Below are 26,862 nucleotides of genomic sequence, written 5' to 3'. Positions count from 1 at the left end.
TCACCACCCAGTCTAAACTATCCTCTTTTATTTTAAAACCATTACCCCTTCTTCTATCACAACACAGTCTGCTAAAAGATCTGTCCCCATCTTTCTTATAATGTAAGTACTGAAGGGCTGCTCTGTGGTTTCCCTGGAGCCTTCTCTTTTCCAGGCTGGACAACCCCAACTCTCTCAGCCTTTCCTCAAAGGAGAGGTGCTCCAGCCCTCCCATCATTTTCTGTCCATGCTCTGGACCTGCTCCAAGAGGTTCATCTTTCCTGCGCTGAGAACTCTAACTCTCAGTAGGCGCAGAATAATGGAGCTATAAAAAGCTGCCAAACTTAGATGAGCTGAAAGAAAAGCTTTATTTCTAAAGATACACAGAGGGAATTACATAAGCTGTGGCTGATGAGGTGTGTCTGAAATGTTGGCACAGTGATCAGGTGACTGGCATTTCATTCCTCTTGGCAGTGATGATGATGGAGCCCTACTCAGCATTCAAACCTAAAGAGCTTTTTCTTCGAAGTGTAAGTTACTGCTTTTTAGGAGGCAAAATAGGAAACAAAAATATTTTGGCTCTGTGAAAATGCTTGGTTAATTGATCAGCTATCCATCATAGCCAATAATGGGAAGAATGAGTTTTAAGACAAATTTTAGTTTGTTTGTTTGTTTTTTTGTTTTTGTTCACCTAACTGGCAAGCTTCTGACTCCTTTTTATGCCACAGAGGTGAGCTTGCAAAGCTGTTCTGGTGCTTTTTGTCACTACGAATCTGGCAAAACTTCTTCTATAGCCAGGAAACTGTAGTACAGTATCTTTGCTCCATGCTGTGGAGGTTATATTAGATGATCTGGGCTTTTTGGGCTGATCTTGAACCCAAAGACTAAAACTCCCATAAGCGGTACCAGAGCAGGATTAGGTATGCAATCACTGAGAAGTTGTATAGAGATGGGTAGGCCTGCTCCTCTTGATACAGGACAGTGTTTTTAACTGCTGATTTTTTTTTTAAAATGAGAACTGGTGTGATCAATCACATATTTAATAAAAATTAAAGTGAGTGAACATTTGAGTATAATAAAATGAAACTTTAAAAGAAAAAAAATAAGGTGAGAGGAAGGCAAAGATATTCCAAATATACACAGAAGGGGGAAAAGTAAATCCTATTTTGATTGTGAAAAGGATTATGTGCCCCAGTGGTTATTTGTACACACAGAAAGAAATGCCAGGCTTAAGTTCTATTTAGCTCTTTAGAACAACCGAGCTAATCTATGAATAATGACCCAGCATATCAAACCACTGGGTTCTCCTAACATCAGTCATTGAACTCTACCCAAGATATTTGGAAGCAGAACATAAAAAATGAATGTCATCTGACAGCAGCCGGATCAGTACCAGAATTAAAATAGCCCTGGCCCTGCAGCTCCTGGTGTGTGACACACGGATGGTGCATATCTGCTTACTGAGGGTGCTGCACTGCTGGGGTGGCTGCAGCCAGCAGCCAGGCATCACAGACCCCAGCACTCAGCTCCTGGGCCACAGGCAAAAGTGTATCTCTTTATATCAGGATATTTAACTTATATTTATGAGTAATACTATGAGGCATGCAGGCCTTAGATAATGATGTTAGTTTTTGTCTGAGTATCACAGCAGGTGTAACAAAAGCATATGATTTGAGTGAGGTCACTTACCCCTTTACTCCTTTGATGTAATCACAGGGTGGGCTGAGATCTGCATTATGCTCTGCATTTGAAAACCATGCACTTACATTTGTACATGATGCCATAATAATTTTTAAAGGTTCTCCTACAGGCCAAAGCATGTTTTGCTGTGTTTTGCAGAATTATAAAATGTAGCTTTTACATCTCTCTATTGTTCTTTCTTCTGAGTTGCCTTTGCTGTTGCCACTGTTAGTGAAGCCTCTGCTTTACAGAGGATTGCAGCAGGAGGCCCCAGAGTTGCAGAAATAATAGAATATGATGTCCTGAAAAGGGAAATGAAGAAAATCTTAAAGACTGAAAAAATCACTTAATAACAAAACACTGCTTTTATTTTTTTATTGTCTTAGGCTCATTTCTTTAACTAATCAAAGCTGATTCTTGTAGTTATTTGTTGTCTTTCCTACAATTTCAATGATACTTTAACTGTGTCCCGCATCTGTTGTAATTTCACATATCAAACTTCTGTTGGCGTTTTTGCATCTTTGTCAAGTATAATCTAATATTTTCTGAAATGATGTGGGATGTTTTTTGCTTTCGCAAATGAAATCTTGGCCACATTTCTGATTTCCTCCCCTCCCTTCTACTTTTATATACCTTCTATGTTTTGTCAAGTTTCTACTTCTTGTACAGATTTTTCATTGTAAAATTTTCTGTTTGCTTTAGGGAACAGCAGTATTACAGTCTGGAGTCTTACCAGCTATATCAGGTAAGAGCCATTTAGTTATTTACTTTATTTAACAATGATGTTTAAGTTTCAAATTGTGATAAGAGAAACAAAAGATTTATGGAAGCAGAACTAAATACTACATTGAGAGGTGTCCTGTTTGTGGTTGGTTTTGCTGCTGTGATTCATGACTTGCAGTTATGAAATACAGTGTAATCTGTAATAACCTTGGTTGAAAAGATTAATATATTTGTTTTCCCATTTCTTTTGTTAATCTGAAGAGGTTCAAAGTTGTTAGAGTCTTTAAAAAGATGTTTACTGCTTTTTCTACTTACATTTTCAAAGAAAACCAAGAATTTTTTCTTTTTAGGCTATATTAGCACCAAAGGCAAACACGATTTATATGTTCAGTGTGTATAGCAAGTTTCCTAAATAACACAAAATCACAGGAATGAATCTTTACCAGAAGCAACTGGAAGATGCTTCTCTTGTGTCAGTGAAGTTATTGATTGACAATACAAATCACTAATGAGAGGATATTGAGTATCTGGCCTGGAAAGATTATTTATGCAGAGGCACTGAGCATCCTTGCATTGTAAACCTCTGTATCAGAAAAACTGTTGGTCACCTGAGTTTCCTGTCTAATGCAGCCAAACTGGTCTGGCACCTTTGCATTATCATTTTACTTCAAACAAAACATTTCATAAGCATTTAGTTTTGTGTGGTTTCTCTCCATCTTAGACCTTGGAGAGATCTGTGCAAAGAATTTGGTTACTGTCTTAAATGTCTTTCCATTCTTTAAATAGTTTACCTGATAATTCATCAGATCCATTAAATTTCATAGGATGCCCACCTCCAATAGACACGGAGCAGCTCTTAGTGCTTGGGTTTCTTTACTGCTTTAAAAAACCTTGGCCAGTACATAAAGCAGTGTGACTGATGGATTCTTGTGTGAACAAATCCAGCAAGATACTCAGGATCAGGAGGTGTCTCTGGAGAAGGTTATAAAAATACTCCTTCCTTTGTCTGTCTTAGCAGGAGAAAATCCAGAAGCATTTAGCAGATCTTGTTGCTAATTATTCCACTCAAGTCAGTGGAATTATTCTTGATTTATAGAGGTGTAAGTAGAAGCCCGAATTGGATCATTAATTTTATCTTTCCCTCTGGTACTCAAGTTTCTAGTCCTCCACTCAAACCAAGGAAACCAGAACACTTATGATTCAAGTGTGTGTAAATACAGGGAAACTTCTGCTGCATGTGGTGGGCAGAATGTCATTTCTGTATTAATTTCAGTGTCAAGTTAATTTTGGATGCAAACAACATCTGACAAAAAACTTAATCTCAGACTATTTATGCATATGAGGGAGTTAGCTGTTTTGATAAAACCTATCATGAAGCAAATTGCAACTGCAGAAATACAGGACAGATTTTTATATCAACAGAAAGAGAAGATACAAGAATGAAGAAATTTGAGCAGGTGTGCTTTATTGTCTGATACACTGGAAAAATATAGCTTATGAAAATAACACTTGCAGGAAAAATTATAAATGTTTAAGACAAATGCAGCGTCTAAAGCCAGTGACTGAAATTTTCTTTGTGGGATTTCACCTCTCAGATGTTCCAATATACCAGTACAATTTTATTCTTCAATGCTAAAACTATTTTTCAGAATACAACATGTATCTCATTACATTTTTATTATCCTTAGATATTTAATTTAAATTTATTATTATTATTATTAATATTATTTCTTCATATTAAAATTTTCTCTTTTATGTGGGTGAGATTTTAAGTATTATTCAACTTGGCATTGCAAAGCTTTCAAAATAATTCTGTAACATTTGAATATTTAATCTAAGGTATTAACTGAAGGTCCCAGGCAGTCATTCACACTGTTCTGTTGCACTAAAGGAACTGCACTAGAACTTGTCTGTGGTTCTCTATTATGAGAGATTATTATCCATTGTTAGAATAAAATAGAGGCACAGTAATTTGAGGTAGCTACTTTCAAAGCCTGTATTGTGCATACACATGGCAAGATTCCTCTGCTAGCATGGATGACTGTACAATGACCCAATACCCAGATAAAACATTTCCTGGTGTAGCAGTTCACTTACTCACAAATACATATCTTTTTTATCATATTTTCATTCAAATACACTGTAGAAAGAAAACCCATTCCTTCCTGGGCTACAGGTGCCCACATGTTCTGTGCAATATTTTTGCTCCTGAATGTCTCAGTTCTGTAGCAAGACATGGAATTAAACAGTCACAAATCAGTTGTTTGTGTATTTGTCAGTTTATTGGTAGGGAATGTGGGTATTCTCTTTCTCCTTTTAGTTAGATATGCTGAGCAACAGAGTCAGTAACTTTAGAGAATTGTGTTTCATTCTAATGGCAAAGAGAAAAGTGTTCTAAATATGGCAACAATTTTAAGTTGTACTATTAGATGGAAAAAAAACAAGTTGGGGTGAATCATTTAATTCAGGTTTAAATAATTTGGTTGCCTTTGTTATAAATAACTTTGTAAATATTGATTAGAAAGAGAGACAGAATTAGATTACTCGAGTTTGTAGGAGGAAAATGTTCCCATTGTTATCATAGCTTTGTACTACAGATAAAGGTAAGGGATTCTTTGGAGTCGTATGATGTGTGAATGTGTGCTCTTAAGTATAATAGACTGAATTTATAGTGATGATGGACCTCAAAATACCATGACAGTATAGAGGTTCAAAAATAGGATTCAGATTTCCTGAAACTGCTGGATTCTGGAGACACCTCAGTTTGGTACATTTTGTGTGAGCAGTTCTCGTGGGACATGTACAGAGACTCTCATGACTGCTCAAGAAATCCTGCAGCTTGATCTGCAATTTCAGAGATAAGTATGTAGGGCTTTTTCTCAGGAACTGCTTATGTGCTTTGAGTTAAGGGATTGTGAATAAGATCCACATTCACTGTTGAGAGGTGAAGCAATAGACTGCACATTCCTTCACAGAATGGTGAGCTGAAGAGCTTGCCATTATCTTCACTGTCTTTCTGGTACTATAAACTAAAGCACTGTAGGAAAAATAGGACTCAAGCAGTTGCCTAGTGAGAGTCTCTGCCCTGAGGTTTGGATGTTCTTCTGTGTATGTCTGACAGATGTTTGTTTAGTTCTGCAGTGAGAATCCTTAATTCACCTTGAATCATCCTAAATCCTCTGCTATTCTTACATTTACAATGTATTTCCTAGCAGTTGTGCTGTTTCTCACTGAAATTTAGGCCTCTTATTTTAGTCCTTTCTATTGCACTGCAACAACTTAGATAAGGAACCTCCAGCTCTTACTCATAAGGGCGAGTGATTTCCTTCAAAATATTTGTATTTTCTCAGTTGAGTAGAAGTCTGTCACAGCAATCTTCTTTTATGAATGATGTTTAAACCATGAGGCTGTTTTGTGTGGAGGGGAAATGTCACTATTTTTGTCCTTGGGGAAATGCCACTATTTCTGTCCTTAGCTGCCAACCCCTTCCAAACGAGCTGAGCAGACTGAATCCCAAGACTCCTATTTAGAGAAGGGAGGCTGGGAGCTGGAATAGCTTGCAGAAGTGCTTAGGGACACTGCAGTCCCTGGAGAAGGCATTTCATGCCAGCTCTGTGTACCATATTTCAGAAACTTTCATCCTTTCCCAATTCCCACAGGGGAGCTGCTTGCCTGGGCATTCCCGTGCGCCTGGCCCAGCCCTGAGTATTTCAACACTCAAATTAAACTTCCCTGGAGAGAGGTCTGAAATCCCTGCACCTCTGTGCCACGGGCTCTGGCTTTGCAAAAGCCCGTAGTTGTATGGGAAAGTAACAAATATGCTCCCAGGGAAGCAGTGCACTTTCAATTTTGCTTTTTGACTTGTAAATTATCACTCTCTTTTTTCGCCATTTCCCCCCTTATTCCATAGGAACAAATTCACTGTCATTGCAGCAGACAGTCTTGCTCTCTGACAGCCCCTTTGCTTGCAGTACCAAACCTACACAATGCTTGATGGGAACTGTTCTGAGGGGATGAATTAAGGACAAAAAAATAAAACAATGCTGTGGATTGGAATTCAGCTAAAATATCACCTGAATGCTGATTATGAACACTGCATCTCTATTAAAATTTTCTTAGGTAGATAGGGACTCAAGGCAGGCAGACAAGAAGAATAAAAATAATTATATAACAGGTGCTGAAAACGAAGTCAGCTGTCTGACAGCTTAGCTTTTCTGATGGAAAATGAGGTGCTTTTTTGTGCATTTTAAAATATTTTTATTGCATACCTATGCAGCATGATGCTTTTATTCCAAGCTTAGGAGTCAGCTTCTAAGGAATTATTTCAGAGCAATGAGAAAGAAGAATCTGGGCTATACTGTGGTGGTTGTTATTGGTTAGGTTGAAAAAAATTTACAATTCTCACTTTTTTCAGGATTTGTGCTGTCAACTCTTCAGATGTAGGAAGGCCAAGTGCACTCTTTTTTGATTTTTATTGAGCCAGTGAAGGACTGTGTGTTGAACAGTGTCCACCATAGATATGTCATGTCATACCTTATAGGGCTAAACACTGTAATAGAAAAGCATCATTCTAATGAGAAACTGAGTAATTCAACCCTGCCATAATGTGGCATGCTCTTTCTTTGTCCTGCTTTATTCTACAAGTCCACTAAAAATAATTCTGAAGAGGAAGAAATACAGGAGCTCAGAAAAAGTAAACTTTTTAAAATACATATTGCATTTACAAACTAAGTGTTTGCCTTGGTGACTGTCTGAATTAAGACAGGCCTTTTCCCAGGCGGGAGAGAAAAGTGTGGGGAAACCACGTCAATGAATGATCCCAATGGTGCTGCTTCACCCTCTGGGCTGAGCAGATCCAGCAGATCCTGTTCTCTGTTCTGGGGGTGACAGAAGGTGGTGAGTCCATGCCACAGTAACCCTCTAGTCCTGTCCTTTATTTATTTGTGATTTGCTTCTCTGTGCCTTCTCTGACACTGAGAAATGACACATCCCAGCCTTACAGAACACAAAGGTGAGGACCTTATTTGCACATAGACTGATTATTTCAAACTTTAAAAAAATTTTTTTGGTTTTGTGTCTGACCTTCATCCCTGGCCAGCATAGATCCTGAGCTTCACACGTATTAAGCTTTTTGAATTAAATGTATGTATAGCATCTTTGAAAGTGTATTTTTTTAAAAAAAACTGCAGACACTGAATTTCCTGGCAGGAAAATGGTAATAATTCTAACTTAATGCTTTTTCATTTTTAAGGATGGGTGGCTGGGCTGGAATGGCCCACAGCATGGGAAGATGAATAATTGCTTAGAGGTAGATAGAACCTCTGTTATTTTTTTGCATAGACTAAGACATTTTTGAGGAGCAATATTTGAAGAGAGTACTTGAATGCATTTCTAATTTTGAGAGATTCTGCCATTTTAAAATTGTCTCTTAGAGGGACAGGAGGCATTTCTGAATATGGAGAAATCTGTAGAGCAAGCAAGCATCTTTAAGTATCCCCTTCAGCTTTTATGTCTTGCAGATATGCCATTTCTATATCAGAAAATAGATGAAATTACTTTGAAAATCAAAGAGATGAACAGGGAGGTTTTGTAGGGCAATTATACAGGAGCAGGAAGTCTCCTGTTCCATTTCCATGAAACAACCTCCTGGTGCTCTTGCAGGGTTCCTCCTGCCAGTCAGTTGCTTTAGCCTTTGGATGCTCTTTTAGGCAAGGTATCTGTTTTCAGAGGAGGAGATGGGAATGTTGCTTGTGTGAGTGGGTCAAAGTTCTTCATAATAAAGCTAGTTTTAATTCAACAATAAGCAGGGTTTTATCAAAGAATGTGGTGTTTTCTTCTGTCCTGTCTCCTTGTCAGGAAATGTAATAGCCCAGACCTGAGGGGTTTGTGACCTACCCCTCGAAGAGGCTGGGCAGTGAGAAGTGATCACTTGGTAAAAGCAGTGCAGGGCTGTGTGTGTCTCCTCTCTGGTCATGCAATGATAGGTAAGAAGATGAAAATATAAACTGTCTGGGCTCAGTTTATAGTTTATATTCCATCTTCCTTCTTGTTATTTGTTTTCATGGCTCTTTCTTGTAGCACATGTGCTGTAAACTACCCTTATTTTTGAAGAATGTAATAACTATAAAGCTAGAAAAATATTTCAAATAGTTGTTGTCTTCACTGAGCTATGTTAAACTTTTCAGTCTAATCAAATGTCAGAATTCAAAATATCCTGCAAATTATTTTAATTTTGTCACATTTTGAATACCTTCTTCCTCTCACAGACTGAGGAAAATAGAACAGAAGTAACTCTTGATGAGATAACTCAGTTCTGAGAAAGACTTGAGCGACTCAGCCACACAGACCTAGATGGCAGGGGAAACTGAAAAAAAAAAAAAAATTCTTAACAATCCCTTGTAAAATGAGAAGAATAATGGAAGGGAGCGTCTGTCTCCTGCTGGATACTTTTTATGCTCAGAAATTTATCTTGCTAACTTGCTTTTTCCATTCCTGCAACTGTTATCCTAGAATTCATGAATAAGAAACAAACCAGTTTATTCAGTAGCTGAAAAGAAGGAGAAAATATCTAGATTGATCTCTGTTGACATGTGTTTATATTATGAAGTTCAAAGCTTCAAAAAAATTCCCTGAGAGATTTGGCTATGTAAATATTTGTTAGTTGCCAGATTTGAAAATGAGGAGAATGCAACAGGTCAAATCCTGAAACATTAACATGGTTCTTTTAAATAAGCTCTGAATGGGAAAATTTAAACTTGGCCATAAATGGATTGGAATATGTTATTGTTTTAAAACTCTTTTCCTGTCCTGGGTGTTCTTCACACATCCTAAAAATGTTGCTTAAGAATCCACAATGCCTCTGTGAATAATTTCTATTGAATTGCAATAAGTTTTTGAGGGAATAATAAACCCAACCAAACACCAGTTTTGTGATGATGCTGAAATTAGCATAAGGCTCTTTCTTCAAAGTAAAGGGAGGCTTTTGGCTTCATAAAACTTATTCTGATGTTTTCAATGCAGAGAGAGGATGCACTGATGTGAGAATAAGGAAGATGAGTTACAGTGAAAATATAAGTAAATCAGCTAGCCTGGGGCTGTCCTATTTTTGCATTTATTTTTATCAGCAGTCTTGGTATAAACAAAATTCCAGATAACATTTTTAGTTGTTAAGTCCTCACCAGAATTCTACAATCTGTAAAGGTTCTACAATCTGACCTCATTTGTTAAAATACAAAATCAGATTCTCAGTATGGCATACTTTAAAATTCAATTTTGTAGCCTTTGATTACCCTATATATGCTTTCATGTACATAAAGACAGCAAACTAAAGGCTTTAGTTCAGTTGTGCCCTTTTGAAATATTTTTTTACTATTGTTTTAATCTATTGTCCTCATTAAGTAATTTTAGATTTATTTTATAAAACTGTAGGATTAATTTTACAAGCTTGGAAACTCTTAGATTTGGAATGAAAATTGTATGTATATGTTATACAGGAGGAAAAAAAAAAAGAAATTTCCACTTTCTTTAGATTCCCAGGCCGTGCAGCTTTCTTAGCTATTTCAGAATATTTATCTTACAGAATTTCTTCATGTTGCATAAGAGCTGTGGTAATTTTTGGGCGCTATTTTAAAAACAATTTGCAGAGCAGTGTCTCACCTGCTCAGAGACTATTCATCAGCTTGGAAGAGTGTTAATTTTAAAAGTGAGCCCCAGCAGGCTGCAGCACATGGCAGAGCCGCCCTGGCAGCAGTGGCAGGGTTACTCATACCCACAGCCTCCCACCCGCTCCCTGTTCAGCTCCATCTACTGCACAAGCAGTTCCCTCACAATTATTCATGCCAGGAAGCGAATGCCACTCAGCTCTGCTGAGGTGGCCGCAGTGACAGCAGCAGGAGCAGGGATTCAGGGTGGGTGGGTGAGGGAAGCCCCAGCCAGCAGCGGGGATGGTGCTGCTGGGCTTGCTGCTTAAAGAAGGAACGTGTGTGTGCAGCCAAGCCACACTGCAGGGGTACCAGCCTGCAGGTTTCTCAGCTGGTGGCTCTTGTTTCCTCAAATTTGCCTAGTGCAGCTTCCTGCTGGCCAGGCTCAGGCTGGGGAAGGGAGGCTGGCTCTGCCATCTGGGGTGTCCAAGGCTGGAACACTGGGAGGGTGTTTCACAAGAACCCCGTGGACCCGATCCCTTGTGTTCCCTGCTGTATCCATGCCTGAACATGGCTGGTGGAGTGCTGAAGTGTGGCAGTTTTCCCACTCACTTAGATAGGTTTTGGATCCACTCTGACCAGATTTTAATGAACACTTTAAACTTTGTTGTTGCTAAAGCTGAATTATGGATTGCAAAAGCATCTCCCAACACCATTCCCATTGCCATTTTACTTCTTAGCCCAAGACAGCTTTCCCTGTGAGAAAGGTAGGTTTTGTAGAAGGTATTCTTTCTCTCTATAAAGAAAGAAAGCAACAAAATTGGATTTTAATGCCACAAATTCAGGATGAAGAATTTAGCAAAAATTTTTAGAAATTGGCCAAATGAAAAACAATTACTTGTAATTATTTGTGTTTTGTTTTATTTTTTTGTCCCCTAGATGTTTCAGAAACATCTGCTAAAAATGAAACAGGTATTTAGATTTAATGTGAATCTCTGTCTTTGAAAACAGGTGGTGCTTCTGTCATGGCAGCTTCTGGGTCTTTGAAAGTGCATAGAGGGCACAGTCTCCAAGCTGGTAAGTAAAAGTAGCTATGAGGTGTGAGTGCATGTAAATTGAAACTAATTTAAACTTAAATTATTTTAAACTTCAGAAAATATTAAAGGCGATGCATGATTTGATTCCCTATTCTAAGGCTTACGTATTTCTTTGGGTTTTTTGCTTTGAGGAGTTTTTGTCAGAAAGGCATTGAGAGATGAGATAAGTTTAGAAGAGGCAGTGACAGATGAGACAACTGACAGAGTATAAGCAGTAATCTTATTCACAGCAGTGAAATGCTGCCATCAGTTTAACAAAGGGCACCCACCAAAAAAAATTCACCTCAGGTCTTGAGGAGTCCTGTACCCTAACAATGATATCCTGGGAAAAAACACCCACCATATTTAAATATACTTCATTATGATAATGGAAAAAAAAACCCCACTGCCAGCAGATAGAATTATGTGTGTTTGTCATTCAAAATTAATTGCAATGTGTGCATTCTATGGACACAGCATTTTTGCTTGCTTGGTTTTAACTGGGGTGGAGTCTGAGATCGTGAAGAAATGTGGGCATCTCTTTTCAGTTTCATGCTCAGGAAAGACCAGTGATGTTGTGCAGCCTGGCTTCCTTGTAAAAATGGTGATTTGCACTTGGAAAGCAAAGCTGTCTTTGTAAGGGCTAGCTTGAGCATTTTCAATGGTTTTTCAGAAATCAAGAAGTTATCCATCATGCTGGAGGTGGAATTTTAACAAGAGTCTTCCAGATGCTCCCAAGATCACCCACGCATTGCTCCCTGATTCATGCATGCAAGACAGCTCTGCTCCCACTCTGCTGTACAGCAAAATGCACTGCTGTTGACTTCAGTGGCCCTCAGTGTGAATAGTTGTAAAAGTGTCCTAAATTTTATTTCCTAGGTGTTACGCTCATAAGGAAATGTTGACATCACTGTTACAGAAAAAGTCAGCACTAGCCACTGTTTATGCTTTCTGAGGTTGATCTGTATGATTTAGTTTAAAAGGCTGTGAGTCAAAACCAGAAAACATAGCCTTTGATTATATTGCACAAATTCCTAAATCCAAAGCCATTAACAGTGTTCCTGTATTCTAGGTCCTAAAGGTGGGTATGAGATGCTACCACTTCCTTCAGAACCTGGAACTCCAACTAGTTCTGAGGAACCTGGTGAGTACAGATTTTTGTGTCAGAGGTCACTAACACCTCTTGTTTCTTTTTAATTTTACTTCTATTTTTCATTGTTGAGATCTCTTCTAAGTATAATTTTTGAAGTGTTGCCCTTTGAGCATGTCAGCTTCACATGTATGCTCACACACACACTTGTCTTTGGGATGTAGTTATAGTGCTGGTTTTCTTTCTGTGTAATTTATTGTTCATTTCTGAGAACAGTGCCTATATTGGGTAGAAATATGAATAACTAACACTTGCTGAAAGAAAGGCTGCGACACCAGTTTCAAATATAACTTTCTTCTCCCCTCCACAATTATAGTCTTTTCCTTTCTTTTCCCCTCAGTTGAAGGCTACTAAATCTTCACTTTTACTCTTTTCCTGTTACTTGCTTGACTATCTTTTTTGATTCCTACAGCTTCCCGCTTTCTCTTTGAGCAATCATGATATTCTAGCAATTCTTTCAGAATGTTGTAACCATGCATTGTGGTCTGTTCTTCTCTCAAATCCTCCTTTCACAATGTTCTCAAATACTCTGACCCCTCTTGGAAGCACCTTCTGTCTCTGTCCACGCAGCAGGGACTGCTGCAAGCCCTGTCCATGGCTCACTCTGTGCACCAAGCTTTCATTAGTTGGAATATTTGACTGTGCTTCTCTTCAAACAAATAAAAGCCAATTTTCAGTGCCTAATAAGGTGGGTTTTTTTGTTGTTGTTTGGTTGGATTTTTTAAGGAAAAATGAAAACCAAGTATTCCTATATTTACAAAGAAAGCACAGTTTCTATTGAGATAGCACTGACTGAACTACAGAAGGCTTTTGCTTTCCTTTCCCTCCATTCCAGTTTGCCCAACTGTTCTTTTTTTTGTTTTGTTTTTTATCTTCTCCTTCTTCCTTTGAGAAGAATATTTGACTGTTGCCAGATTTTTTTCTATGTGTTTCTTTTGCTTTTTTTGCACAAAGCCCTACCAATTCTCCATGTGTAGTTTTTTAGCTCTCAGGAAAATCCCTTGTCTTGTTTGCATCAGGTATGATGTTCATCTTCCCTAAACCTGTTAAAGGGATCTTGCTAGTTTTCATGCTAGCTAACTTTGAGGATGCTTCACTTAACACTTCTGTTACATCACTTTAACAGCATACAGAAAGACTTCAAAAATGATCTTTTCCTTCAGGACTGTTCGTGACTCTGTACTTAAGATTGTCACTTGCTTGCAACTTGTAACATTTGTGATGCAGGTTTTCAATGCTATGATTTTTCTGGGTCCCTTCTTGCTCAGTCAGGCCAAATTCCTTTGCAATACTTTGGACACAACAATTGAAAATAATTTCTGTGAATGATGTTTGATGAAAATATAAAAATTCCTTCTGCATTCGGTTCTGCATTGATTTTGTCATTTTGTTCTTAACATCTTGCTTTGCAACAACAACTTGAAGTCTGACTGACAGAGAAATATTTGTCTACTTTTTGGATTTTCCTATTTTTTTAAGGAAAATCTGTGAGAAAACTGGCCAAATTTCCAGTCTTTTCACTTTTTGGACTGTACAGTAGACTCCTTTGATTTAAACAGCTTAATAAAGCCTAGGGAGATTCCATTACACTGGAACATACCCATTTACTGTTGCCTAACATTGTATAAGCTATTTCTGCTACTCATAATACTTCCAAGAAGATGAAAAAGTTTCCCTCAATGGTTATTCACTGCTGCTGTTGTGTGGATATAAGAAGTAATTTTTCCCTATGCTCTAAAATGCCTTGATATCCTGCTGCCTCTCTGTTCACATCTCAACAGGGTCTAAATGGGCAAAAAGGAAAAGCAGCATTTTGGACAAAAAAAGATTTGATATGAGCTCTTAGTGGGGACAAGGAAGGGCTTAAGAAGAGAACTCCATGGAAAAGGAGAACCTCAAAGCGATACTGTTTTCCCTCTGCACTCCTCTGTCTCAAACTGACTTAAGAGTAGAGAGTCTAAGGATAAGGACTCCAACTAGACTGAACAGGCAGACAAGATTAAAATAATTGAAAGCAGGACTAGATGAGATCTTGAGAATTAAACTAGTAGACAAAGAAATGTTTTTAAGTAGAAATTGTTTCACAGGAACTGTTTCCTAGTAGGTGTTAGTCTGTGTCTTTTTTAGAAAGTTCTAGAAAACTCTGTGGGATTTCCTCTAAAGTTCTTTTGATCTTTACTTTTTAGAAGGGTTTTCCCACTACCTTTTTTCCTGCAATGAAAGTCCTTTAATACTTTGTTGTCCTCACTGGGCATCATTCCTATCTTTTTCAATTCTGTACAGGGAAGCTGTCCATGTTGTCTCCTCAGGTTTGCCCTCCCTTTGCTTGAAACAGTTTTTCAGTTCCTGTTTTTGGGACATGCTTTAAGAACCTCTACTGATTTTGCTTTCTGTCTTGCAGATGATATAGTAGTTCACATCTTCCTGTAACAAATTACTTCATATAAAACTTTACTAACCTAAGGTAGAGCTGGAAGCCTTGTGAGGTAGTGCTGCTGTCAGATGTATCTGCAGAGTGTTTGCCTTCACAAACAACACAGCAAGATCCCTGTCTGTGGTCTGTGGCTTTCTGCACAGATCCTGACTTGATCAGTGTCTCAGGATATTTAAAGTAGAAACTGTAGTTTTCTCATGTCCTATCTAACCAGGAATGTCCTGGTTAGCAAGAGGAGTTATTTCTGTCCAGTGTTTGCTTTCGGTGTGTCTGCATGAACATTGGTCATTGCAAACAGTGCCTGTTTTAACTTTTTACTTATTTCAGAAGGGGCTGTAGGTTATTCAACTGATGTCCCTACACCAGATCGACCCCAGAGTGAGACAGCCACCTATGTTAATATTCCTGTCAGCCCTACTTCCAAAAAACAGCTTCACTACATGGAACTGGAGCTTCAAGAATCTAGCACAAGCATAAGAGGTAAGGAAGTCTATGATACTTTCAAACAGCAAAGAATATGCTGAATCTGTGGGATATATGGAGCCCTGATTTCATATAGGGAGCAGATGAGGGAGCTGGGGGTGTTCAGCCTAGAGAAAAGGAGGCTCAGGGGGACCTTAATCCTCCTACAACTACCTGAAAGGAGGTTTTAGTCAGGTGGGGGACAGCCTCTTCTCCCAGGAAACAGTGACAGGAGAGGACACGGCCTCAAGCTGCCCTAAGGGAGTTCAGGTTGGACATCAGGAAGAATTTTTTCACTGACAGGATGGACAGGCATTGGAACAGGCTTCCCAGGGAGTGATGGAGTCATCATTCCTGGAACTGTTCAAGAAATGACTTGATGTGGCACTCAGTGCTGTGGCTTAATTGATGGTGGTGCTTGGTCAAAGCTTGGACTCCAAATCAAAAAATGATTTGGAGGTCTTTTCCAACCTTAATGATTCCATGATCTACCCACAGCCTGCTGCTAACAGAGGAGTTGAACCCTGCTGTGTTTCTGAGACAGGTTTTTTTAATTGGTATCTCTTCTTGGAAAAGATTTTTCAGTAATGCAGTTCTATAAGATGTTGCATTCCTTTGACAGGTGATTGTATATGCACTCCTTCTAAAGTGAACATTTCAAACTCTGGAGTTTGAAAGACAGTAATTTACTTGTGTTCTCAAGATTTTCATTGCATATTAGGACTACACTTACCTCATTTTTCTTTCTTGGCTTCAGAAACAGGGCTGTGGGTGTTCAGGGCTTGCTCCTGAAGACACTGGCTCTGGAGCCATGCAGCAAATGATTCAGAACAGAACACAGTGTTCTTCTATCTGCTCTCCATGTGGGCATGTGAAAGTGCTACAGAGAGAATGCAAATTATTTCATTTTTTATGTTTTTGTTTGGGTTTTTAGAAATTATTTTGTTTGAATTGGATATTTTACTTCTAATGCTTAACTTGGGCAATTAGGGCATACACATGCAAGAGATCTGCCATGTGTTGTCATTTAGAGATGCAGTCCTTGCTACAGCAAACCTCTCATCAGAATCTGGCATTTAATTTCTTGCATTTGATATTGATAGATTTTCCATCTATAATTCTCAGCTATAAATATTTTAATTTTTATACTTCTAATTTCAGCAATTTTATTAATTTTGAAATGCTAGCACTTTTCCCATGCTTTTTAAATGTTTTTATGTTTTTCATTATGTAATTCTAAGCTTCTCCCAGACCTTAATGCAGTTCTCTCTACAACATTATGTTGAAATGTAAAAGCAATATTTTCTCTTAATTTTAAAGACAATGAACCAAGGCATTGAAAAGGAAGAGCTGAATGCTATAAATTTTCCTAAATGTCAACTACCCTCCCTATCTCAAATTGTGTAACTTTAAAGGTGCCTGTAATAACCATAAATATTTTTTCCTATTAAAATTTTCCCAGCCTCTAGCCTTACAGCAGTATTTTACTGCTTAACAGACTGAGCAGTTTTTGTCTCCCCTATTGCCAAAAAAAATGAGCTAAAGTGTCATTCTGTGTAAGGCTGGAGGTGGTTGCTCTGGTAAACATTCACAGGTGCCTAATCCACACAAAGAACAGTGCCAGCTGCCACAAGAGTTTTCTGTTCAATAGCAGGTTTTGATTTCCTGATTGGTAGCTTGGTGAGGAAGCCTCCCAAAAGTGGGAGAGCCAAGCCAAATTTTGTCATTGACTGGAGTAATAGGGGTGGAAATTCACACCTGGGTAAAATTCAAGTGGTTCATTTGCATATTAGAGGAAAACCAGACCACTAGAATATGTAAATAACAAAGCTTTTGGGGTGTTTTTTAGTGGTGGTTATCACCTTGCTCCCTTTATACAGCTTTCTCTGAGACTGGCCAAAGACAATCCAGGAAATCTGGGGAGGGAGCGTCACAGCAGCCTTTTTTACTCGGGAATATGCGAGGGGTGTAGTTCTTGACAGGATTCCATGTGGTGTTTCAGGGAGTGGATCTTCGCGGTATGCCCAGATTGACATTGCGGCCACCGAGACGGCGCACAAGGTGGGGACGCAGCACGCACAGTGCCGCCAGGAGCGCCTGCAGGAGCTGGAGCAGAAGAAGAAGGGAGCTCAGCAGTGACCTGCCTAGGAGAGAACTTTGTGCTCACCACAAATCCATGCTAATTCATCTTCCAAAAGATTCACGTTTATTGTAACAAAGCGCTCACTCAAATCGCTGCCGTTGCTTCTTGCAGTCGTGCCAGATTCATTCCGATGTCTTGATTCCTAATTGGAAAGCTGGTAGCACGAGGGGTGTGTTTGGTCTTTCCTTTTATTTTAATTTGGTTGTAAAGTCCAGATTTTTTTGTCATATGCAATGACAGATGTAAGTTACCTTTTTCTATAACTCTAAAATCATGGAGAACCTGGAACCAATTTCAGTGTTTATTAAATGGTGGCATTTTCTTTGAAAATAAAGAACTTGAATGTGTGTACATAAGGGATTGTGAGTGTGTGTGGTAAGTGTACACATATGTTTGCATATGTCTGTATGTAAGCACACATAACGGATAAAATATATGTATATATCTGAGTGTATAAATTTGTAAAACCTCTATTAATATATTAATGGACTCTTACAGAAGCAAGAAAATTCAGTGCCTGCTCTTTTTGCAGGTACAGTTTTGTTCAATTTATGTGCTTATTTATGGACATGCTCAACTATACCTATGGATAATTCAGTTTTATACTTCACCAAGTCCTGCAGCTTTGGCTAAAATTGCTCAGATGTAAAAGCTGGAGTGTCAAGGATATATCTGGAAACAGACAAGAGCACACAAGTTATTTAATTATGTCTATAAACCACAGTAATGTGAAGGAGCATTTGGGTGTTTCTGTTCTTGAAAAGCCTAGGTCAAGCCATGTTTGATTTTGTCGTTGCTGGGTACCTGTAATTCTGAGCAATTTTCCTGGAGCTGAACATATGTATCACTTTGAAAATCAGGTCTCAGTTTTCTCCCACAGCATATTTTAAAACCAAGGTATTCAAAAGAAAGATTTGCTTTTCAAAATTGAGTCTTTAATGTCACAAAAAGTATTCCTAATGTAAAACCAGCACCCACCTTAAATTTAAAACTTTACTGAATTATTCTCTGCTGTCCCTGAGTAGCATAAAACCAGCTCTGTGTAAGAGGATGATATCTGTAGGGATGCTACAGCCTTGAGGCACAAGAGGATGTTATCTTGTAAAATAGGTTTACCCATGAATCAGCCATATCTTGCTTTTGTACAGTGAGATTTTATGATTCAAAACTTAATTTCCCATGTTGTCTATGTAAATATTTTTATTTGTCCTTATATAAAATGTTATTTAAATAAAATGTTATATAAAATGTATGGCAGTGATGCTAGACTAACAAAGAAATGTACTTAAGAAGGAAAGAAATTTGTTTCTGATAGCATTTCAGCTTTGGCTTCCAGAAGTTGCCAGAAGTAACATCTTGGGTATTATGATTTTTTGTTTGTGTCCTCTTAAGATCCAATATTACAGCCAAATTCTGTTTTCTAGATATGATTCTAATTTATATTGATGGGTGGAAGTTTTGTGCCAGTGAGGGTTTTACTAAGTGACTTAAAATGAGAGGTGGGGTTTTGTTTCTGAGGCAGAATTTAACCTACAAATTTATTTGAATGTAGCCTCAATAGTAATGTAAAATACCAGAAATGTCTCAAATAAAAAAACCCGCAACATATGAGAGCTGACAATTGCCATTCTTATCTGTCCTTTGTTCAGATGTATTTTTCTATTGATCCACCTAGCACATTTCTGAAGGGATCTTCCTTATGACATTCTAAGTTTAAAATATTTTTTTTCTTTGACAAGTGGACACTGGTGATCTGCTTTTTAAATTTCAGTACAGCTGGAATGGCCTGGGCTTCCTGGGGCCAGGTTTATCTGAGTTCTTCAGTCAAGGATCCTCCCCTGGAGGACTTGCAAGGTTAAATCTCTTGTTATGGGACTATTTCGTATTTAAGATGAGAGCAGCTTGACTGATGCATTGAAATAGAGTGTTTTCCATGACAATATATAATGAAACCGCAATATTGATATTGCAAAAATCTGTTTACCAGGAAAATATATTACCCAAGGTCTCTACAAAGGCTGTCTTTCTGAACTTTACTTGCAGTAAATCTGGGACTTGTAGCCTGGGTAAGGATTTGACACAATAGTAAAGGTCATCAGATTGCTGCTGGCCTCACAGAGCAATCACAGTTTAAAAAAAATGTATTTTTCAGGTTGAGCAGGGCTGTGAATCTGTGCATGCACATGGTTTTCTGTGCACATGTGTTTGTGTATGTCATAGTGATTTCTATTTCTTTTAAATTAGTTTTACTTCACTTGAATAGGACAAATATAACAGATGAATTTCACTTAGATTTTTAATTCACTTTATATCCTCATGCACTAAGTTATATTAGGAGCTGAAGCAGGAGGCCAAGCCATATTATTGCATCTGTTAAAAACTGGTTGGTTTTTGTTTCAGTAGTACTTGCAGGTTGTACATCCCTGTCAAGTTAAAGGCTTGACATTTCTGTTGAAGGAACTGGAGTTTTCTCATTGGAACAATAGGAGGTCACAGAAATGGAAACCTTTTTTCCTAAATTAATAAAATCATGTGCCTTCAACTTCCACTAGCGAGCCAGGGGCAATGGAAATCAATCCACAGTCCTATTAGCAGGCTTGTGCTTGTTCACACACCTTGCACAAAAACATGTGCATGAGTGATCTAAAATACAGAAAATACAGTTTGTGATTTCTGTGGCTGTGGGATGAGTCCACATACAGAGCTCTTTGAAAAAAAAAAATAAATCTCCCACACTTTTGGAAATAAATGCAGCTTGTAACTTCTGATGATAAAAAAAAAGGATTTGCTAATTTTTAATTTAGCATTCTATCAGAGTCAGATCTCCTCCTGTTTTTACCAGAAGCACAAAGTATTAATTACCAGAAGAACAAGACAATGTGATGTGGCTGGTACTTCTGAAAAGTGTTCCTGTAGGACTTTAATGTGACAGAAGTGCTCTTGGTGATAAGAAAAATCTGTCATCAAGTGCAGTGTTTGGGCATAAGCATTGGTGTGCTCTGTGTGTGCACCTTTTTCTTCCTGACAGACTTACTGCCAAATGTAACTGCTGCTTCAGTGGGGCTTATGGTATTGTTCATAAGCTGCTATGGAACAGTTTTATATGCAAATATTTGGGTGATGGAATTTTCTCCAGGGTAACGTGTTGCAGAATGGAGGGCTGGAGTTTGGAGGGATTTAATTTCCCAACAATGCAAATAGTTGTCTGGGTTTTAACAGCACTCCGGCACCTAGTTGTGGAAAATGCCAGTAGGTGTCTTTAGGCATGTAAATGTTTGCGAAAATCTGCTCTGAGAGTTGTTTTTCAGCAAATGGCTTGGAAAAAAAAAATCCTAATTTTTCCTCTCTGCTGTAAATAAACCAGTTTTAATTAGTGTAGCTTGGAGAACTATATTTGAATTTGAATTATGAGTGATTACATTTTTTGTGAGATGCTGAAACATGCAGCCCTTGGTAAATTTCTCTTCTAGTTTGTCTGGAATAAGACACATACTTGGTACAATAACCACAGGAAGAAGACACAGTATTTTATGAATTACTGTTAAAATTACGGGGATTTTTTTAAGATGACAATGCTGTTACATTTTTTTGTCACCTTTTCTTTGGGAAGATCCTCAGCTCTCATTTGACCAGTCATACAAACAATGTTCTACAATCTAAGTTGAAAGGAAATGTTAATTCAATCTCATACAGCAATTAGAACAAGCAAAGCACAATAAGGCTGGGAGAGTTAAAGGTAATTAAAAGTAATTTTTTGTAAGGAGCAGGCCTGCACCAAACACAGCACAGACAGCTGGGCAAAAGAGGCGAATGTGTGTTCAGCTTTGGTACAGCCTTATCTGGAGTGCTGTGTGCAGATCTTGGCCTCACAATTTAAGAAGCAAGGGCAGGTCCCTGGATGTGTCCAGAGAACAACAAGGCTGGTGAAAGGGCTGGAAGTGCTCTGAGGGGAGGCAGAGAGCTCTGGGTTTCTGTTGTTTGGAGCAAAAGAGGCTGAGGGGTGACCTCATTGCTCTTTGCAGCTTCCTAAGGGGAAGCAGAGAAGAAGGTGCGAAGCTCTTCTTGCTGCTATCCAGAGATAGGATGTGCAGGAATGGTGCAAAACTGCACCATGGAAGATTTAGACTGGACTTTGGGAAGCATTTCTTTACCAAGAGGCTGGTCAAACACTGGAATAGGCTTCCCAGAGAGGTAATTCTTGTCCCAGGCCTGGCAGTGCTTAAGAGGCATTTGGAAAATACCCTTAATAACTTACTTTAACTTTTTGTCAGCCCTGAATTCGTCAGGCAGGGGGATTAGTTGGTTGATACTGCTCCCTCCCCACTATTCTATTCTATTCTATTCTATTCTATTCTATTCTATTCTATTCTATTCTATTCTATTCTATTCTATTCTATTCTATTCTATTCTATTCTATTCGATTCGATTCGATTCGATTCGATTCGATTCGATTCGATTCGATTCCTATCCCATCCCATCCCAAAGTTGACAGGCTTCAGAGCAGCCTCACTCTGAGTGATATCAGTTGGTTATTGATAAATCAGCTATCAATTTTCTCTGAAAGACTGGAATATAAAGTGACAGGAAAATGCATGTTATCTTGATCTGGATTCTGATAGAAGGACTAGCTTTGTAAGACAGTGAGCAGGTTTAGGAAAGTGCAGCTGACATGTGAACTTTGAATTTAGTAAAAACTTGAGGGTGAGCGAACTTTAAAACTTATATACTTTCAAATGCTCGCCTGCATCAGGGCATCTAGAAATTAAAATTTATTATCCCACTGTGTACACAGAGGCGTATGTAACATCACCATTTTACTGAAATAATACGTGTCAACTTATTTGAGGAACATGCAGTGGGGGGGTGGGATCAGAAAGCAGATTTAGCATGACAGTAATTTTTCTCTACATTATATGGTTGTGAAATCCTTAAAAAGAAAAATAAATAAATAAAAAAGCCCTAGCATCTGCCATTGTATAAGTTAAATTTTTCTCATATGTGGGCTGAGCTGGCAATTTATGGATAGTCCATATACAGAAAATAGAGCTGATTAGATGTTCAGAAAGGAACCTGCTCTTTGGATACTGGAGTTTTATTATGTAATGAATCACTCAGATTCATCTTTCCCCATGTCTCTGCCAAATTTGGAGGATGAACCCCATGGCCTGCCTTTGGCTGCTGTAACACTTTGTCCTTTTACTGCCAACAGCTAGCAATACTGGACACAAATTGAGAAGCACAGGAAAGTATCTTCCCGGGAATTTGATGAAGCAGGTAGGTGTCAGCAGAGAACCAGAAAGCAGCAGCTGTCCTTTGGCAGCACTGGCAAAAAGGCAGCACCACAAGACGTGTGTGTGTAAAGAGCAAAGTGCTGTGAAACAGAGAGCACTGAAACCTGAAAGGAGGGTGCCCCTAATTCTGTGTTCAGCTGCACCAGTGTCATTTACAGTGGCTGGGGGCTTGGTAGAGATTGATCAGGTCTGCTGAAAGCCCAGAACCTGATCTTGGATTTGCTGTCTCTGTGCTTTCCATGGTGAATCACAGAACTATGACAGTGGAGACCATAAGTGACCATAAGTGATAGCTGTGGGAATGCCTCTCCTGCAGTGACAGCCCTGGGTGTGCTGCTTTGGAGCTCTGCAGACAGCAAATACAGTGGAAACACTGAACCAGCTTAGAGCCTTTCATTGCTGTTGCTCTGTCTGGGGAATTGTCAGGGTAAAAGTTGCAGCCTGCAGCTGGCCACATCTGTGGCCCTGTCCCTCTGTCCATCAGCACGGAGCTTGCCTTGAGCGTTTCAGCGAGAGACAGAACAACTGGATAACAGAATCCTGGAGGCCAAGCAGCATCACTGCCCATGTGAAGGTGCCAAACTAACTGCACCCTGCTCTGACTCTGCTGTAAGAGGTCAAAGCTGAACAGGGTGAGTTGCTCTGTTCCTAGGTTGGAAGGAGCTGATTAATGTTTTTTTTCATGGTATGCTTGTGGCTAAACAGGGTCACTCCTTTTCCTCCTGTAATCCCAGACACATACTGTGGTAGCACTTTGATCTGGAATTTTGACTGTCTTATTTAGTTATATTGGCTGTTTTGGTCTTTCAAAAGTTCTAATACAGCTGTTTGTACTAGATATGACATTAAAATGAGAAGAACAATGATTCCTAAGAACACCTCTGGAAAATCATGTTCTCATCTTGAATTAATAATCATGAATAAAAACTTTGTTTTGTAGTTCTGCAAAGAATGAAGGTCAATTTGTGCAAGGCCTAATTGGTGGCAAGGCTTTAGTGACACCAGCAAACTGAGGCTAATTCAAACATGGTTTAGGACATCCATCCCAGACATAAACGTGAGACCCAGAACTTGTTTCTGAAATGGTGGAAAATGGACTCTTTCCCCACTGAAGCACCATTTAGTTAATGGTTTTGGTTCAGATGTCTTCTTGAATTAGAAACTGAAATTTGAATTTTGAAGTTCGACTAAAGGACCCAATGCCAGGTATTGTAAATTATTGGTTTTCATATGGGTTTCCAGTTCTCAGTGTGTTTATTTTTAAAATAGTGTAGCTCCCTTTTCTCTTTAAAGTGCTTGGAAAATGACAACTGTAGAACACTAAACAGCATTTTATTTTAGTAGGAGGCTTATTTCAAAGGGATTCAACACTCTGCCTGTAGAAACTGACAGTTTTAAATTATAGTAGACCAGTTATGGAGAGGCAAACTTGGAGACTGAAATGGTTAGTTTTATTAAAAAGGACAGCTTTTGTGATAAATTAATGCATCAGTGAAGGAACAAAGTTCACATATTAATCATTAATATTTGTGCACTGTTTCTGATTTAGGCGAGTGCTCTTTTGTTGAGTGGTGGGATAATATACTTGAACATTTGGATAGGAAAGTGCTTTAAAGGCTGCTGGTAAAAGCACTTGGATTGCAACTGTTGCTGCACCAAATATGGCTCAACTTGAAATATTTACTGTGGACGAAAGCTTATGAATTTATTTTGGCTCTACTGGACAGATTTTATGAATGCTTCCATTTTATGCCTGTAGATACTAGTAAAAGAAATCCATGCAGTCTTTTTTTGTAGATGAATATCCTGCTTCCCAATAGGCACTAGGTGAATAGACTGAAATACATGTTAACTGCATGATGTATTTGGAAATGTTGGTTTTGGTATTTAGCAGCACTTTAAAGAAAATAATGCATACAGAAAATGCAGCACCCAGCTCTCAGTTACAAAGGTAGGTCTGTTTATATTGAAAGCAACAATCTATTCTATTTATTGACTTAAATTACTTTATTTCTTCATTCTCATTGAATGCTATGGAATGAAAAAATATATTTAAAATATATTTTGGAACTTCCTGGGTATTACTTACTGGTAAATGCTCAGCCAAGATCAGCTGTTGAGGCAGCACATTCTGGAAGCTAAGGTGGTTTCGCTGTCTCTTGCTTTTTACCTTAATCTGCATTAAGCCTGGCTTGAGGGAACCCCCCAGGGAGACTGGACACAGCGAGCAGGAGAGCCCCGGCAAGGATCCTGCTCCCACCAGCTCCTGAGCACAGGGATCCCCACCTGCAGAAACAGGATCTGAAAAGGCAGATGCCACTTCACCTGACACAATGTAAATGATCTCTACTTGGTAAATTTAAACATTCCTGCTATTGCCAGATCCATCATTCATCAGGATCCCATGGGAGGGGAGAGGGGAAATGATTTCAGCAATAAATCTGTTACAGTGCTGTTCCTTATCTGTTTTGGTAGAATGATGCCATCTTAGCTGCTGTACCAACATGTAGGATGTGCTTTTTTAAAGAAAGGCTTGGTTATTTTGGTTGCATTTAATGCCTTATGTATTTATTTCCCTCACCTTTCCACCCCCCTTCCTAACAAATAAAGTCTGTCCTACATGAAGTCACTGACATGTTTACTTAAATTGAGGTTCTTTTCAGGGCAGAATTTGACTGACTATAGAATTATTGTTAAATGGTCTGATTTTTTTTTCATCCTAAGAAATGCAGTTCTTTTCTTCTTTTTTTACTCCTACTTTTGTATTTCAAATTGTTTCTCAGAGTGGTTTAAAAACTTGTTAATTTGAAAAATTACAAAAGGATCAGCTAGAACACCTATTAAAGAAGAGAAGATTCAACTACTGTATAAAAGTGATAGTTCTTTCCTTTTCAGATGCCTCTTCCATGTAACCTATGGACTCCATTATTCACCCCTTACAAGGTACAGGACTGCAGGTATATCTCATTTACACATTTTTTTTTGGCTCTGAATTTTTCTTGCTATTTACAGAAATACTGGAGTGGTGACTCAAGTTATTTTTTAATCTTTAATATCTCAAACACTACCCACTCTTGTTATTTTGACTGTATGAACAGTCTTTGGAGGATTAAAACAGCAACAATAAACTGAATTATACATACATTGATGCATGTGAGGTGCAGACCATAGAGACTAGAGTGGAATCAGACTTTACACCCCCCTAGCCTGCCCCAAATCTTAAAAAGCAGGGAAAGCCCTGAGGAGCCTTGACAGGAACAGACTATTGCTCGTGCTTTCCCTTATGCTGTTGTACTCTAACTCAGCCAGACTATTCCAAGGGGAAGCTGGGTGCAGGGGCAGCAACAGCCTTTTTATTTGGTTCTCCTGTTGGTTTGTGTGCCCAGTCTTTGGGCCTGATGACTCATTAACACCTCTGCTCAGTAACTGAAGTGACTCTGCTGACCCCACTCTCCAACCTTTGCCTCTGATGAGCTGTGACTTGTTCCCAGTTTTACATTACTGTGACATATAAGTATTTTGTCAGCCTCTTGTACTTTGCAGCACTTGCCAAGCATTCTCTCTGCTGGAGCCCACCTGGCCTTTGAGCCCAATTACTGTCATGGTGTGGTAGGTAAAGACACAGCACAGCCACTGCCTGGTTCAGCCGTCGCCTCTTCAAAGTCTCTGCTGCAGCACCCCTGCACTTGTTCAGTAACTGATCAGACCCTGGTTATTTATTCCATGAATACAGCACCTTCTGCTGTTCCAGACTTCTTCAGAAATTCTTGGATAAGCATATTCTACTTCAGGTAGACAGTGAAGATGAAACCCAGCCTTGTGCTGTGCCCTCCTGTGTGGAGCACAGAGCTGCTGTGCCTGCCTTCAGTGCAGGCTGAGATTTGTTGCTTTCCCGTGGGCAGCACATCTCCCTCAGCAGCAGGATCTGAATGTGCCCTGTGAAAGCTGCTCCATTGCCTACAACCCTGCCAGGACTGCTCAGCAGTGCCTCAGTGCTTTGTGTAGCTCCTCTCTATTGTATTTGCAGGGCGCCTCGAAGTTGGAAGGAAGGAATGAATCTGACTCTATGTGCTTAGAAGGCTAATTTATTATTTTATGATACTATATTATATTAAAGAATAGTAAACTATACTATAGTAAAGAATATAGAAAGGATAATTAGAGAATGCTAAAAAGATAATAATGAAAAGTTGTGACTGTCTCCAGAGTCCCGACACAGCTTGGCACTGATTGGCCATTGAGTCAAAACAATTCACACCAAAAACTAATGAAACAATCAACTGT

The 26,862-nt window shown here is 38.8% G+C and overlaps 1 protein-coding gene across 3 annotated transcripts in view; it reads left to right on the top strand.

The window, feature by feature from the left end:
- Positions 1 to 18,895, top strand: part of DOK7 (docking protein 7) — a 58,667-nt gene extending 39,772 nt beyond the window's left edge. For all 3 annotated transcript variants that reach the window (XM_064418807.1, XM_064418808.1, XM_064418809.1), the window contains 5 exons: positions 2,362 to 2,404; positions 11,034 to 11,099; positions 12,171 to 12,242; positions 15,010 to 15,162; positions 17,147 to 18,895. In XM_064418807.1, coding sequence (XP_064274877.1) covers positions 2,362 to 2,404; positions 11,034 to 11,099; positions 12,171 to 12,242; positions 15,010 to 15,162; positions 17,147 to 17,283 — 471 coding nt within the window. In that variant the 3' untranslated portion in view covers positions 17,284 to 18,895. The remainder of the gene's footprint in view (positions 1 to 2,361; positions 2,405 to 11,033; positions 11,100 to 12,170; positions 12,243 to 15,009; positions 15,163 to 17,146) is intronic.
- Positions 18,896 to 26,862: the final 7,967 nt, after the last annotated feature.

This window comes from Passer domesticus, chromosome 4 (genome assembly GCF_036417665.1).
Source record: "Passer domesticus isolate bPasDom1 chromosome 4, bPasDom1.hap1, whole genome shotgun sequence".
Taxonomy (NCBI): domain Eukaryota; kingdom Metazoa; phylum Chordata; class Aves; order Passeriformes; family Passeridae; genus Passer; species Passer domesticus.
The sequence above is the reverse complement of the archived record's forward strand: the minus strand, read 5'-3'. Positions and strand labels throughout refer to the sequence as shown.